The sequence below is a fragment of the Cervus canadensis genome, chromosome 4 (genome assembly GCF_019320065.1).
Source record: "Cervus canadensis isolate Bull #8, Minnesota chromosome 4, ASM1932006v1, whole genome shotgun sequence".
NCBI classification, from domain to species: Eukaryota; Metazoa; Chordata; class Mammalia; order Artiodactyla; family Cervidae; genus Cervus; species Cervus canadensis.
Window position 1 is genome coordinate 94,189,526 of NC_057389.1, and position 16,969 is coordinate 94,206,494.

The following is a 16,969-nucleotide window of genomic DNA, read 5'->3' on the forward strand; positions in this document are numbered from 1 at the left end:
GAGCTTAAAAACAAATAATTTTTAAAATACTTAATAATAATAATGAAGATCCTGCCAGTTGCGACTAAGACCTAGTGCAGCCAAATTTAAAAAAAGAAAAAAAAGAAGTCTGGAGAAGGTACATCCAGGGATTGGACCACATGCAGGATGGCAATTAGACTTGGATGCCCTCCTGGGGCCTCTCTGGTTTCTCTCTCTACAGGGAGACTTAGAAAACTTTTTAAGAGGTGCGTCTGGCACCCAGATCCCACCTGTAATCTGCCCAGGGGCTCCAAGCTGGCCCGGGTCCATGCCTGTTACCTGCCCAAGGAGGCTGTAGACATACCTTCTGGAGGCACGTCTGAAAATCAGGGGCCTGAGCATCCAAATACTGGTCTCTATGTGGGCTGCAGGTGGGCGTGGCAATGCCCTCTCGGCCTCCAGAGGCCTTCAGGGACCCACACAAAACTGTACCGACACCCTTTCAATTCTAAGCCTCAGGTCTCCTTCCTCTGAAACAGACTCCAGAATATTCCAGAACACCAGAACCAGGGCATGCCAGGCTCTCTGCCTGTCTCCTGGGAGGCCCACGTCTCCAGCCCACCTGTCCAGGGCCTAGCTTTGGAACCCACCTCTGATTCTTCCTTCACATACCCTCCCCTAGGACCTCCGAGATCACCCACCTTCAGGGCCCCAAGGTAGAATCTGGGAGGCCTGCAGGGTATGTCTGGCTTTCTGGGCCCAGGACAAGCCAATACAAGCCTGTCCTCAGGGGCCTCTCGAAACAGCTGTGCCAGGGATTTCCTTGGCAGTCCAGTGGTTAGGATTCAGCGCTTTCACTGCCATGGCCCTGGGGTTCAATCCCTGATCTGGGAACTAAGATCCCACAAGGCACAGGGGGCAGCAAAAATAAAAAATAAAAACAGAAACACAGCTGTGTCACAGCCCTAGGGACGGAAGAGTGAAGCAGGAGTGGAGGATGCAGCGGTGGGTGGGGTGGGGTGTGAACTGTGTAGACTGTGGTCTGAGGACTCAGGCCAGCAAGTGGCCTTCCTGAAAGGACTCGGGTCAAGGGTCATCTGGGATTTGCTGACCTTGTGTTTTTGTGTTCAGTCACTTGGTCATGTCCAACTCTTTGCGACCCCATGGACTGTACCCAGCCAGGATCCTCTGTCCATGGAATCTTCCAGACAAGACTACTAGAGCAGGTTGCCATTTCCTACTCCAGGGATCTTCCCGACCCAGGATCGAACCCATGTCTCCTGCATTGGCAGACAGATTCTTACCACTGTGCCACCTGGGAAGCCCTTGTTGACCTTTCTGGGTCATAACTTCCATTTCGCTAAAAAAAAAAAAAAGGAAACCCACACTCAGTTACACCTTGGCTTGAGTCTTGGTAGTGACATTTTAAAGGCTTTCATTGGTGGTAGCAACGGCAACAAGAGGAGGGGGAGAGTTGGCCCCGCCCCCGGAGGAGAGAGAACTCAGGCTCGGAGCGGGGAATCTTGTATCCAGTGGGTCTAGCCGTCCTCCTCCCATCGGACCGAAGCCAAGAAGGTACGAATTTCCATGGGATGTAGCGTGATGGTGGCGGAGACCAGACGGGAAGGAGAAGGATGGGGTGTGGGGCCTGGGGAGGTGGAGGGGAGAAGTGAGGAATGCAGACTTCCTCCACCTGAACATCCTCTGTGCGCCCTCCCCTGAACACAGGCATACCTCCGTAAATCTTTCCCCAGGCCCTCACTCCCAGACCCTTCAACTGTTTCCCAGAGCCTAGATACCACCCCCAGATGTTCAAATCTCTCCCCAAGGTCTGGCCATTGTCCTCACACTCACAAGTCCCACTCCCAAGGACCGTCAAGCCACATCACTCCCTTAAACCCCTAACCTAAATCTGAACACCGACAGACTCAGACCCTCCAAGCTCTATACCTGGACCTGGTCAACATTCCCGCACCTCCCACACTGCCCGCCGCTCCGGACAGGCTCCTACCCGTGTCCGTTGTCCACTGGAGCCTGGAGGCGTAGGCCAGGAGCTGGTTGGCCGCCAGCGTGGTCTCCCGCAGGTGGGTGATGGTGAAGGCGGAGAACAAGTTCTGCGGGCAGTGAAGGGGCCCGGATGAGTTGGGACAAAGCGGGGTTTCCCCTCCCTCCTCTCTCCAGTCTCCTTCCACCTCTGTCCTCACCGTCAAGTCCAGGGTCACCGGGGAGCTCATGTTGCGGCCCGAGTCCTCCCCTACGGCGAACTGGTGCTCCAAGCGCAGCAGCAGCGTCTCCGGGCCCCAGCGGGCCAATGTGAGCAGATGTACGGAAGGTGGCAGCTCGCGGCGGAGCCCTGAGAACTGAGGGAAAGCGCGGGGCGGGGCTGAGCCGGGAGGGGCGGGGCTGAGAAGCTTCAGAAGGCGGAGATTCAGCGCGGAGGGGCGGGCCTTGGCCGCGCTCAGGAGGCGGGGCTCAGCCAGGGAAGACTGAGCCAATGAGGGGACCGAACGGTGCCAGGTTAGCAGCAGAACGGTTCCCTTCCCAGACAAACAGAGTTAGGACTGGGATGAAGCCGGGAGAGAGACGTTGTGGAGAAGGTGAGTGGGCGAGAGGGTTGGGCCGAGACTGCTGGGGTGACCGCGCTCAGCTAAGCGAACGTTCTCTTACGTCCTCCCCAGGATACGTAGGAACAGGCGAGGTGGGTCTCAGTTAAACCTAGGAAAACCCGCCCTCAACCCCGCCCCTCCCTCCGCAGGCTTCCTTAGGGTCCACTTTCTGCCGGCCCCGCGGCTCCTCACCTGCGTGCGTGGGGCTACCTCGAGGCGATACCGCGCGCCGCCACCTCGCGCCAGCACCACCTGCGGGGCCAGGACCTCCATCTCCGCCTGTAACCGGTGCCTGGCGGCCGCAATCCCCGTCTTATCCAACAGCACGAGGTGACGTCCTCGCACCCAGAGCCCCGACCCCTCCTTGGTCAGCGGCTCCCCAACTCCGCGGGCATCGTCTCTCAGCAGCCTTCGGTGCACCTGCGGGGAGAGCGGCCAGGAGAACGTGAGAGTTCCTCTGGCCAATTTCGGGGCCGGAAGTTGGGTGAAAGTATGTGGGGATTTCAAGGGGAAAAAAAAAGAATATTGGGGGAAGGGATGAGGACGAAGGGGACGTAGGAGATCCCCAGTAAACGTGGGGATCCGACCTAACAACGGGCTAGGGCAGAGGGTGGTAAGGACCTAATGGGGGCGTGCAAAGGGTAAATCAGGGCCTGGAGGGGAGGCTTGGGTAGGGATTGGATAAAAGCGCGGAGTGAATGTATCACAGAGGAATGGAGGGCTCAGCTTAGCGGGGACCATAAACAGAGGGGGTGCACCTAGCAAAAGAAACTGGCTTTGAGGTCCTGTAGAGGGCAGGAAGGGAACTGGTGGAAGGACCCTGACTTAGATGGGGGCTCAGGCCACTAACCATGAGTTCCAAGGAACCATCTCTCAGGCTACTGCCCCCCTGGGATCGGTCAGTCAGCACAGTCAGCTGCATGTTCCCATCCTGGGGGGTAAAGGGGGAGTGAGGGGCTGCACTGCTGGCCAGCCCCAGCTCCCAGGCAGGCCCCACAGGGACAGTGGAGACTGCTGAGGACAGTTGGGAGATGTCAAGAACAGGTGAACTCCACTCTGTAAAGGGGTGTCAGGAAGAGGTGGGGAGCAGGATGGGGGATGGGTACCGTGATGTAAATGCGGCTGTTGACTGGATAGTAATTTCCAGCCACGGGTTCCGTCTGGTTCAGCTTCCAGGTAGGTCTATAATCCCGCCTGGGGTGGGGTGGGATTTGATCAGGCCTGGAGTCTGGCTCCCCTCCCCCCACTCACCTACTCCTCCTCCATCCTCTCCCTCCCACAGTCATTAGGATCAGCAGATGCCCCCTCACTGCCCTGGGCCCCAGCACACCACAGACCACCCCTCAGTGCCCCAGTCTCTCCACCTCCTCTCCAGGATCTCCCGGCCATTGCTGTCAGTGTAGAAGAGTCCGCCTGTCGCCAGTGGAGTGTCAAAGCGACTGATGACCTCCTTCCCCCAGCCGTCTCTATACCCAATGAGATGGCAAGGTGGTGAGCTTCACTTTAACCTCACTTTGCCCTTTCCCCAGCCCCCAGCCCTGCTCACCCCACAGGTATTGGCCCCACTGTCCACTCCAGCTCCAGGTGCCGCTGTCTGGGATACAGGCGAACCACCTGGGAACACCAGGCTGAGAAGTTCTGGTGTACTTCCTGCACCAAGGATGCCTGTGGGCACATGGGAGTAGGGGCAGGTGTAAGCGTGCACCTGAGCAAAAGCGAGCCCTGCAAATGCCCACCCCAGCTGTGAAAATCACAAAGGCCTACGTCAGGGTCAACCCCACTAATAGCTTTGGAGCCCGACCCACCTTCCTTACCTGCCTAGGTATGATGCCCACACTTTACACCTCAGTCATTGCCATGTCAGTTTTTTTGAGTTTGGCATACATTCTTGCTGCCCATGCACGTGTGCTAAGTCGTTTCAGTTGTGTATAAACTCTTTGCAACCCTTTGGACTATAGCCCACTAGGCGCCTCTGTCCATGGGATTCTCTAGGCAAGAATACTGGAGTGGGTAGCCATGCCCTCCTCCAGGAGATCTTCCCAACCCAGGGATTGAACCCACATGTCTTATATTTCCTGCATTGGCAGGCGGGTTCTTTACCACTAGTGCCACCTGGGAAGCCCCACCATTACCCTATCTCCCCTCCTTAGAATAGGATTCTAGCTTTGCACATGGCTTCCTGGAATAGACTGTATTTTTCAGTCTTCCCTGAGGCTTGCTGTAGCTATGTGACCATGTTTGCCTACTGGAAAGTGATCAAAGTGTTATGAACAAAGTTCCTTGCCCCTTCCTCTCTTCCACTGGTTCAAATGTAAATGTGATGGCTGGAGCTTGAGCAGCCATCTTGGGCCATGAAGTGGAAGGTGAATGTACAGAAGGCAGAGCAATAAGTTAGAAAGGAGGACTTTGCTGGCAGTTCAGAGGTTAAGACTCTGCATGTCTACTGCAGGGGGCAGCACAGCTTCAACCTCTGGTTGGGGAACTAATATCCCAATAATATCCCACATGCCATGTACAGCTCAGCCAAAATAATAAAAAATAAGATAGAAGGGACCTAGATGACTATTGGATCACCCCACCTGCCTAGACTTTCTAATAGATGAAAAGAAACTTCCATCTTGTTTTAGGCATGGTTATTTGAGTAACTCTGTTACAACAGGCAAAACTGTATCCTAACACAGTGACCCAGGTATGCAGGTATTCACTCATGTGAGACTTGCCATTACCTGCCCCGCTCCCTCCCTAAGAGGAAACATCAGTGAGAGGCCTCAGGAAACCTGCAAGCATGAGCCCCTGATTCCAACTAGATGCACCCTCAGATATCCATTCTAAGTGAGAATCACCCAAACCCTATCCAAGTGTGAATGCTCAATTCACCCTAGATAAAAGCCCTTCCTATCACAGATCCCTGATGAAATTTTCAGGCAGTTACACCTGACTCTCCGCATTCATGGGCCAAATGGGAACAGCCTACCACCAATTTCAAAAGCTAAATACAATCTTGATCCCCACGACAGATGTGAAATGCCTTTTCTATGGGCCTCCATGGCGTAACTGTCATACAACCAGCCATGACTATCAACCCTGTGTGAAAATCCTCAAGTATTCCCCTCTGGTCTTAGCCTTCTTATCTACTGCAGATGTAAATCCTCCCCACCACCCCTCACAAGGCACATCAGTCCCCACATGCACCCCACCCCACACACCCTGTCCCCAAGTACCCACTCTTGACCCCCTGACCTTCACAACATGGGTCTTAGCCCAGTGGCTCACGAACAGTGGGTTCTTCTGGTTGGGTCTGAAGATGTAGGCACCGGAGGCCTGGGAGCTTAGGTTGTTACCTGTACTGGCATTGTACCTGGGGCCAGGGCAGGCGAGAGTCAGAGAAGGGACCTCAGCTCTGCTCACACCCCCTCCCTGACGGGGTGGTCCTCCCTCACCAGTAGAAGGCTTGGCGAACAGGCAGCACGAGATTCTGCTCCAGGTTCTCCAACTCCATCAAGAGCCCTGTGTTAGGGTCAAACCTAGCCCGGAGGTACTGGGCAGAAAAGGGTGGACAGACATTAATGACCATCACTTCAGCCAATGGCTCTTCCCAGGGCTCAGGAGCAAACACTGATGTTGGGCAGGAAGGATTGAGTGTCTCAAATGCTGAATTAAAGACTGCAAAGTGGGAATTCCCTGGCAGACGGGTGATTTAGACTCCCAGCTTGCACGGTAGAGGGACAGTGTTCAATCCCTGGTGGGGAAAATAAGATCCACCCACCCTTCCCTCCTCTCTCTCTCTTATTCTGCATCATTCTTAGCAAATTCTGACAGCTCCATTTTCTACCTTATCCTCAATCTGACCACTTCTCCCCACCTCCATGGCCTTTCCTTCCCCATCTCCTGCCTTCCATGCTCATTCCCCAGTCTTTTTCCCCCACAGCTGCCAAAAGGCACCTGTAAGAGCAGAAGTGAGATCACAGCCCAACTGCTTGGGACCCAGGCTGCTTGTACAACTGAAAGAGGAACCACAAGGCCAGGACCCAAGATTTTTAGGGCCCATGGAAATGCATAAATCTCAATTTCTTTTAGGATCAGAAGAAAACTTGAATGAAGTAATAATGAATACATCAGGTCGAAGTCTGCATGGTTACGATCCATATTAATATCCATACTATCATGAAATATAGTTTTTAGCATTTTTCTATGGAAGGAGGAACCCACAAAGGCTAATGCTAGGACCCACAACAGCCTTAATGCAACCGTTTCTCCTGTGATACCTTCACAGTAAAAGAGTCCTCCCCTCTGCTGGCCCTTAAGGCCCACACGATCTGACTTGTCACCTCCCCCCACCCCCAACACCTGGCTTCAGTCACAATGAGTGTTCTCTGAACACCCAACACTCTTCCACGTGAGGGTACTCCCTGCCTGCCTGGATCTCTCTTACCCCAAAAGGCCACACGGCTACCTCCTCCATATCTCTGACATGCCTCACTGAATTTGCAAACCCCTACCTCCATCAGCTCTGACATTTCTATCAAGTGTCACCCAAGGGTCCTCATAAGAGCCCCAAGAGAGGTCACTGAGAACATACAGTGGAGGACTGATGACACTAGACCATAAACCTCAGACCCACTGACCCACAGTCCATGTGGCTTACTGCCACATCTCAAAACTGTCACCCAGAAATGAGGGGGTCTGAATAGGGTCTCACCTCATTCTGGATGACCAAGACACGGGACCAGGACTTCTGGGGGCTTTGGTTACGCATCCGGGATACCGAGTAGATGCTGAAGCCCAGGGCAGGCACTAAGGCTGAGAAAAGCAGCTCCTGACTGTCTGAGCTGGGAATCGTCACCACCTCAGGTAAGGGAGGAAGGAAACCAAGTCAAGAAGCTGGGAGGACACGCACAAAGCCACACCACACAAACAGAAAGGGGTCAAACTTGAGGAGGGCAAGGAGTCGCCACCTGCCAAATGGGGAAAGGAAATTTAGGTGTTGGGCAGGGGGCTGGGAGTATCAGAAATGCTGAGTTAAAGACTGCAAAGAGGGAATTCCCTGGCAGTCCAGTGGTTAGACTACACATCCACTGCAGGGGACACGAGTTTGATCCCTGGTGGGGGAACTAAGATCTTGCCAGCTGCATGGCCAAAAAAGGAGAAAAAGATTCCAAGATTCAGAAGGTGGGAAATCTACTAGGAGGGTGGACCTACTGTAGGAGGTGGGAGAAGTGAGGGAGTAAGTGTGGGAAGAGACTCTTGAGACAGGGGAGGGAGAGAAAAACAGATTCTGGGGGGAGGAAGTGGTTTAGGAGGAAGAGGTCTTCAGGATGAGGAGAATATTCATAAACAGGAAATTTTTTCACAGGGAGATATCAACAAGGGGGAGATATTCATAGGCGAGGGGTGGGAATGTTCCCAAGGGGGTATGATTTAAAGGAGCAGAGGGGAAAAGTATTTAGAGGAAGAGACAGTAATGGGCAGATGATATTCATGGAGGAGGAGATATCCAAGACAGGGAGGGGTCCATGGGAGAAGACATCCGTGGAGGGAGATAATCTTAAGGGAAATGTCCATGGGGATAAAGGAGAAATGCCCATGGCGGGAGGTTTCCAAGGGGGTAGGTATTCATCAAGTGTGCTATCCAGGGAGGAATATTTGTGGAAATGAGCTCACATCGCTGGGCACAGTTTTGCCACCGGGGTCCCTCACGAGGTAAACGTGTTTGCTGACAGGCAGCCGCACCATCCTGTCCACTTTCCGCCCCAGGGGGTTATAAACGATCACCTGGAACTGGGGTGGGACGGTCAGAGCAGATATGGTCACAACAGGCCTTCTGCAAACCCCCACCCACGTGTGCAGCAAGGTCCCTGGGTGAGTCAAACCTCCACGTGGTGCATTGGTCCCCGTCCTGCCCCAGCTTCACTGAGCCCTCAAATATCTTGCCCCAGAGTGTTCAGTAACCAGCTGAGCCCATCAGCCGCGCCTCCTTTCCACCTGGCCCAGAGGTTTCTCCGGTTCTCGTTCCACCCACCACCCACGGGACCTGCCCCCGGCCCCGCCTCTCCCGCTCCAGGGCGGCTCACTCTCTCTGCTGTCTGGGTGAGCGGACAAATGCTGATGTTGAGCTTGCGACAAAAGGCGAAGTCCTCCTTGGAGCCGCTGAGATGCGCCAGCGCATTGCTCATGAGAATCTGGGAAGGCGCGTAAAGCAAAAGGTCCACTCCGTACGCCCCTGCCTGTCTCCTCGCGATCCCGCCCTCAGCCCCGCCCCTGCCTCTCTCCGTCCCTCCTTCCACAAGCCCCGCCCCACGAGCCGTTCTGGCGGCCACTTTGTTGCTTTTCGACCGCGCCCCTTCCTAGGTCCGACCCCCGTTTCCAGGCCCAGTCCCTTCCTGTCTCCGCCTTCCCCAGGCTCCACCCCCGTACCTCGCAAGGCCTCCAGCCTTCCGAAAGCTGGCGGGCGTAGTCGTCAGCCACGTGCTGCCGGGAGGTACCACTGACTGCATCGTGGTGCTGGAGCACCGCCATCGCCTCATCTGTAGGCAGACGGTGAGCCTGAGTGAGGTCTCCGCAGGACTCTCGGCCCAGACCCCAAGGACACGCGAAAAGTCTTGCGCGGGCAGGCTGGGTTCTTAAAGGCTTTAAGTAAGTGTCAGCAGAAGTCTGGAGTCCAGCTTCAGTCCCACCCCGCTGTCTCCTCGCCCGCCGGACACCTACTGAGGGGTGCACTGTCCCCGGAGCCATAGGGTCCCACGTTGGCTGCCGGACCCGCCAGCGCCTCCAGCTGGTTGCACACCTGTGGAGCAGGTGGTATGTTGGGGCACCAGGCCTGTCAGGACCCCTGGGCCAGCCACTGGAGCCTGGCGTCCACCTACCTGCAGGAAATTGTAGCTGAGGCGCTCGTAGCGTTTGAGGGCAGGCCGGCTGGAAAAGTAACCGGTCCAGAACATGTGGGGGCCATCAGCGTAGGGGAAGAAGTCATCCTTTTTCACTGACCTGCAGTGGCAGAGACATTGAGGGCAGGGCCACCACCCACAGGGCATGCCAACCCCCCGAGGCTCCCCAGTCCCCCCAAATACCAGCTGAGGTTGGCCTTGTTCAGCTCCCAGAGGTAACAGGCCGGAGTGGAGTAGAGAACATTGACGCGGCTCCCGTTGGCCTGTTGCTGAGGGGAGGTGTGCCTGTGTGAACCCTCGGGAGCCCTTCCCGGGCGGGCCCACAGGTGTGCACGTGCACACAAACACAGACACACATTCATGCACCCGGTTGGTTCAAAGTTTCTTTTTTTAAATACACAGTTTGAGTACAAACCAACGGCTAAGTGAAAATGAACGTTGGCCGAAGCTAAATATTACCAGCCTGGCCTGGAGAGAAATTCAGGGATGCAAGAATAAACCTGAGATTTTACTAAACTTTCAATAATTCCAATTTTATTACTTAAAACTTGCAGGGAGAAATGAAATATGACATTCTAGGGCAGGAATAATAATTTCTCAGCACTGTAAGGTTATTGTCAAATGACACAACTGTTACAATGAATGAAGGCTCACTTTGAAGTGAGGGAGGTAGAGGAACAAGGTGACCTCTGGAGTTAAAGGATGTTTGTTCTGCTCAAGTTGTGTCCCCAGTGCCTTGTACCCAGTAGGTGCTCAGTAAACACTTGAATGACCTAGAGAACATTATACTTAGTGAGGTAAGTCAGAGAAAGACAGATACCATATGATATCACTTATATGTGGACTCTAAAAAATAATACAAGGGAATCTAAATAGAAAACAGCCTCACAGGTATAGAAAACAAATTTATGTTTACCTAACAGGAAACGAAGGGGGGAAGGGATAAATTAGGAGTATGGGATTAACAGACACAAACTATACATACAACAGATAGCAACAAGGATTTACTGTATTTAGTGTCTTATAATAACCTATAATAGAAAATAATCTGAAACAATATATAGATATAACTGAATCATTTTGCTGTATAGTTGAAGCTAACACAATATTAATACTGTAAATCAGCTATGTGCTTGCTAAGTCACTTAAGTCATGTCCAGCTCTTTCTGATCCCATGGACTGTAGCCCACCAGGCTCCTCTGTCCATGGGATTTTCCAAGCAAGAATACTAGAGTGGGTTGCCATGCCCTCCTCCAAGGGATCTTCCCAACCCAGGCACAGAACTCGTGTCTCTTACATCTCCTGCATTGGCAGGTGGCTTCTTTACCACTAGCCTGCCACCTGGGAAGCCCTGTAAATCAACTATACTTCAACTTAAAAAATAAACATTTGAGTGAATGATGGAAATGCATAGGACTTCATGACTTTATATGCAAACACATTTCTATTAATACATCGCTGAACAAACACTCATGTACACATTTACACACAATGTTCAGTCAACAAACAATTCCTTAATATGCTCAAGATTGTGGACACAATCTATAACCAGCGGCCAGCCCTGCTCTCATGGAATTCATAGCCAAGTGCAGCGGAGAAAGACTGGTCAGTTGACTACATTCAGTCTAGATGTAACATCACAGATATTTGTGGGCACTCCTGTGAGCCCAGAGGAAAAAGCAAGCTCTCCAGCTAGGGCCTAGTAAAGGCTTCCTGGAGAAAAAGACTTTGCAACTAGTGTCTTAAAGAAGAAACAAAAGTTTTTCGGCCCCAAGTAATAAAAATAAACAATCCTAACACTTATTACTTACCTGGCACTGTTCTACTGGTCTACGCAAGCTCATTAAACTTTCATCAATAGCCTTATCATAACTACTATAAGTAAAATAGATAGCTAATAAGGACCTACTGTATAGCACAGGGAACTCTACTCAATACTCTGTAGTGACCCATATGGGAAAAGAATCTAAAACAGAGTGGATATACTGTTACTCCCTCTCTATTCTGCCTTTGACTTTAGTTCCTTACTGCTTCTCTCTCTGACTCTAACCTGGCATCCAGACTGCAACAAGAAGGTTGCTTTGAGACATTAGTCTGCCATCTCCTCAGTCAGACGGCTTTCTGAATAAAGTTGTATTCCTTGCCTCAAAAACAAAAAAATTTTAAAATGTGGATATATGTATATGTAAAACTGATTAACTTTGCTGTACACCTGAAATTAACACAACACTGTAAATCAACTCTACTCCAATAAAAATTTTAAAAAAGAAAATAGCCCTATCAGGTGGGACCCACCACTGTGCCCATTTCCTAGATAAGAAAATTGAGGCACTGAGTGCTGAAAAACATTCCTCAAGGTCACAGAGTCAGTAAGTGGCAAAGCCAGGCTTTGAACAAAGGAACTTCATCTCCAGTGAAAGGAAGTGTGTGAGCGAGTAAGCAGGAGAAAAACCAAGTATGACAGTATGAACTCCTGGGAGCCCAGGACCATAGGCATTTGCAGGAGGAAGTGGTCAAGATGTTGAAAGCTCCTCAGGGACCAGGGGCTTGGGGAGGACTGGGAAATGTCATCTGGAAGGCCTTTGGTGACATAGCTGAGAACTGGTTTTGATGAAACAGCAGTGCAGCGGGTGGTGAAAAGTGAGGACATTAAAGATGGTGCCAGTAGACAATACTGGGGATGGAAGTGATGGGAGAGGGGAGATGAGGTTCTGTGCTAATGGGAGAGGGACTGCCTGCCCACACTGCCACAGGCCATTTACAGGGGCCACGACAACACCTCCTTGGTAGGCAGAATAATGGTCACTCAAAGATGTCCATGTCTTGCTCCCCAGAACCTGTGACTGTTAGGTTACATGGTAAAAGGGAATTAAAACTGCAGAATTAAGGCTGTTAATCAGCTGACTTTAAAACATTATCCTGAATTATCCAGTGGGCCCAATGTAATCACAAAGTTATCTTAAAGTGGGAGAGGGAGGATAAAGAAGTGAGAGTGAGAAAAAAAGAGATAATGATAACAGAGGCAGGGTCAGACAGCTGCTATGTTGCTGGCTTTGAAGACAGAGGAGGATGCCATGAACCAAGGAATGTGGATGGCCTCTAGAAGCTGGATGAGGCAAGGACACTTTCCCCTAGAGCTTCCAGAAGAACACAGTTCTGCTGACATCTTGATTTTAGCCCAGTGAGACCCAAGTCAGACGTGTGACCTACAGAATTGTAAGATAATATGATTGCTGTTGTTTTAAGCCACTAGGTTTGTGGTAGCTTATTATAGAAAACTAACATAGCACCTATAGATAATGTATGTGACCCAAGGCCCTGGGATACAAATACACGGGGCAGGCACACTCACCTGGGCATTGACCAACTGGATAAGCTTGTCAAGATTTTTAAACCACGAGTTGGCGTTCTCATACTGGAAGTCTGAGCCCATGGTCATCACCGTGTGTTTGCTGCGGTAGAGCTTACCCTGCAGGCAAGATGGGGGTATCCTCAGGCCAGGGTGTCCTGGGCCACCCCTGTGGACAGCTGCGTCTTGGTATATATGTGGTCAAGAATGTGAGTGCACAGGGCTTCCCTGGTGGCTCAGTGGTAAAGACTCTGCCTGCCAATGCAGGAGACATGGGTTCGATCCCTGATCTGGGAAGACCCCACATGCCTCAGAGCAACTAAGCCCGTGCTTCGCAACTATTGAGCCTGTTCTCTAGAGCCTGGGAGCTGCAACTACTGAAGCCCAAGAGCCTTAGAGCCCATGCTCCACAACAAGAGAAGCCACCGTAATGAGAAACCCAAGTATCACAGACAGTAGCCCCCACTTACTGAAACTAGAAAAACGCCCACACAGCAACGAAGACCCAGTACAGCCAAAAATAAATGAATAAAATTATTTTTTAAAAAAGAAAAAGAATGTGAGTGCACAGAGGCATGGGGGTAGGGGTGGAAGTGTGTCACATGGGAGCGGAGGAACACACAGAAAGAGAGCCACAGTGGTTGAGGAATTCTCTTGGGCCTACCACCCAGATGTGGGTACTGAGGTTCTGTGCTATGCTGTCTAGCAAACATGGTGGGGATGTGCTCTGGTGAAGGGGTCCACCTTTCTAATCAGAAATGCACACAAATCCAGGGGCAGGGTATGGTGATGGTGAATGGAATTTTACCTTCCCCCAATGAAGGTGAGGGATTGTCTGGGCCGACGGAAGGGCCCGGTACGTGTGCACTAGAGGCATAGGTTCTGAACACCCGGTTACCTGGTCAGCGGCCAACTTCAGAAAGTAATCGACCAGCTCCTTCGCGTTGTACTCCGGGCTGCGCATGTCCTCCACAAAGGGCTTGTCGGCACACAGCATGTCCCAGCACAGACCTTCTGGCGGGTTGTACATGTTGGGGAGCACACCTGCGAACCACATGAGGCTCAGGGGGTGGTCATGGCCCCTAGACCTGCCAGGCCTCACCGGGGATGGATTTCAGAATTTGCCGGGCCCAGTGCAAACTGCAAATGGTGGGCCCAGGTTCATAAACTACTAAGAACTTCAAGACAATGATAGCAGACTATAAACCAAGCCCTGGGCCCTTCTGAGCACGGGGGCAGCCCTCTTTCTACTCTGCCGCCTTACTGGTGAAGAGGTCGGCGGTGGGAGGCTTCAGGCTGGCGCTGGCCCGCCACACCTGCTCCATCTGCAGTGCCTCTTTCCGCACCCTCTTGTCTTGATAATCCAGGCGTCCAAAGAAGAAGCCGTCAAAACCCATCTGGAGATGGGGCAGGGTGAAGAGCGGGATGGGAGAACAAGAGAGGGCAGGATGAATAAGGGACCAGTCTTATCACCAACCACCAACCTCTCAAGCACAGGGAGAAAAACCAAATCAAAGACCAGGGAGGCCCTCCGGTTCATTTCAAAGGTTGGGGAAAGTCAGAAGCCCCGCGGGAGCGCTGGGAGGGAGCAAGTCCAACGCTACAACCCACCTCCACGTTCCCCAGCTCTAGGAGGCCTTCCCCTTTCCGCAGACTAGCAAGGGAAGGGGCATGGTCATGGCACAGGTAATGAAGCCTGCTGAAAAACCTCAGGCCCTCCCCAGCCACCCAGCTTCGCCAAGAGCCAGGATCAGAGCAAACTGGGTGGAATCAGGGGAGCGGGAAGAATCAGCTGGACAAGGGAGGCCGGGGTTTATGGGGGTAGGTGATGAGGGTCAACCTAGGCTAGGACAGAGCAGAGCCAAGGCCAGAGCAAAAAAAGAATGGGATTCACAGGTCACCCAAGAGGCAGGGTCTTAAGCGGCGAGAGGGCCAGGGGTAGGGCCAGGCTCGGGTGAGCTTGCAGAAAGGGGCGGGGCTTGGATGACGGAGGAGGAGTCAGAAAGAATGAAGGGGCGGGCCCAAGAGATCTGAAAACCTGCGCGAACAGTGAGGCTTGCTCCCGAGAGTGGCCGAATGGGTCGATGTGCCAGGCCACACGGGGGCGCCCGTCGCTGCCGAACGTCTCCTCCAGGAAGCGCAGCCCAAGTGTCATCTGGTCGATGATCGCTCCATAGTGGGTGGCCGCCTCATCGTTCATCACCCAGCCACCGTTGGCAAACTCTAGGCGTCCTGTGCCGGGAGGGGCAAAGTTCGAGTCAGTTGTCAGGGCCAGGAGTGGGGCCAGGGTTGCTGATGCCAGGGACGAGAAGACCTGCCTAAACGACGGGGCCTGAGAGGAGAAGAGGGGTCAGGGGTCACTCTCAGGCCAGTGTGAGAGAGCTATGGAACAGAAGGCCCCTTTGCACAGCAGGCTTTCTAGAGGATTCACTGGAGGTGAGGCCTTACAGGATGTTTAGGAGTTCTCCAAAAAAGGGAAATTCCAGGCAGGTGCAGCCACACAGAGGCTGCACATGGCATGATAAAATCTCAGAAGCCAGGGTGCTCGAGACAGAAGCTGGGCTGGGCTTCCTCTTTTCACTTCCTGAGGGGAGGCTCACCCTGGCGCACCAGGTCCCGCACGACTTTCTGTGTTTCATTTGTCTGCTGGTGCCACCAACGGGAGAAGAAGGCGATTTCCACATAGATGAAGCGGCGGGTAGGATCCGCCAGCAAGGAAGAGATGACAGAGTCCAGGATGTACTGTACGCCCGCCGGCTGGATGTCATTGTAGACTGTGGGCACAGGGGTCAGGCAATCAGGAACCAGCAAGCCAAGGGAAACATTCGTAGACACAGAAGCCCAAGCTGGGTGTTGCCCCCACCCTGACTGTCCAGGCCTGAAAAGGAACTTGAGGGGCTCTGAGGGACCACGGGAGTCCCAGGGGTCACTCCCCACCCTCCTCTACTCACTGCCATAGAAGTACTGGTCCACCGTCTTGAGCCAGCCCACATCATCATGTGTGTGAGGCACCAGGTGTACATTCAGCATGTCTGGCTTCACCTTCGGGCATGTCTGCACAGGGACCCCAAACACACACTCACTCTGTCAGTAACCCCAAGGTTAAGAGGCAGGCTGCAGTGGGGAGTTGGGAGGATATATGGTAAGTCTTGATCTAGAAGCAAGTGACTTAGGTGGGGATGGGCTCCCCCAAGAAGGATACACATAGTTGTGTCATAGAAGTACTTCCCAATTAATAGAACTTCTCAGAGCACCTCTCGTTCATGCCCTGGGGAAATACTAGTAGTAGCTAATGTCTATTAAGTGTTTGCTAATACCAGGCAGCCACCCTGGGACCTGAGGGCAACATTATCTCCAGTTTTCAGATGAGAACACGGAGGATCAGAGAGGTGAAGTGACTTGGCCAAGGTCACACTGCCAGCAAGTGAAGAAGCCAGGTTAGAACTTCAGGCAGCTGACTCCCAACTCTCAACCAGTCCCCACCACACTTACAGCCTGCTCATGTAAATGCTTGCAAAATCCAGGTCAGCCAACCCGCAGAAGCAAGAGACAGACACAGACAGCCCCATTCTCAGACTAACACAGCCAGTCTTCTCGGTAACGCAAAGCATGAACCAGATCACAGTCATATTAGCAACCATTCACTGGGCACCCACAAAACAGATCCACCCACACCTCCGGACCCTACTGGAGGCTTCACTACGGCTCTTGTACATTTCCGCTAGCGGGCCGCGCTCACCTTGTATCCCGCCGCCCAAGCGCAGGGCGCCGCTAGGAACAACACAAAGAGGAAAGAGAGAGGCGGGAGCGGTGGCCGCAGCGCGCGGGAGCTCGTCCGGGATCCTACCCCGCCCCGGCAGCCGCCAGCGCGAACCCTTGAAGGCCGCGCGTCACCAACCATAGCTCTGCACTCGCCGCCGCCGCCACCGCCTCAGCCTCCCGGGGTTCCCCGGCCAGGCTGAGGCCGGGTAAATGCCCCGCCTCCAGAGCCCGACTTGGCCAATGGGCACAGGCGGGGGCGTGCCGGGGCGTGACCAGGTCCATCACGAGACCGATGCGGTAGCTCTGGGTACCGCTGGGGGCGCTAGGAGCGAAAGAAGGCACTGGCGCGTCACACCCTCAGGGTGCTGCTTTGGCCAGTGGAGCCTTCAGCGTCTTGTGGCCTCTAT

The 16,969-nt window shown here is 53.1% G+C and overlaps 1 protein-coding gene across 1 annotated transcript; it reads right to left on the reverse strand.

Moving 5' to 3' along the window:
* Nucleotides 1-1,365: 1,365 nt before the first annotated feature.
* On the reverse strand, nt 1,366-16,764 carry MAN2B1 (mannosidase alpha class 2B member 1). The gene is made up of 24 exons (XM_043466782.1): nt 16,540-16,764; nt 15,752-15,854; nt 15,401-15,574; nt 14,839-15,032; nt 14,065-14,197; nt 13,699-13,844; nt 12,804-12,920; nt 9,635-9,720; nt 9,431-9,551; nt 9,273-9,351; nt 8,982-9,091; nt 8,639-8,746; nt 8,229-8,345; nt 7,267-7,413; nt 6,008-6,105; nt 5,808-5,925; nt 4,114-4,232; nt 3,932-4,033; nt 3,674-3,761; nt 3,418-3,498; nt 2,760-2,987; nt 2,166-2,321; nt 1,973-2,075; nt 1,366-1,609 (listed from the first exon to the last, which is right to left on the reverse strand). The coding sequence occupies exons 1-24, from the start codon at nt 16,699-16,701 to the stop codon at nt 1,500-1,502; spliced, it is 3,000 nt and encodes a 999-aa protein (XP_043322717.1). The 5' UTR covers nt 16,702-16,764; the 3' UTR covers nt 1,366-1,499.
* Nucleotides 16,765-16,969: the final 205 nt, after the last annotated feature.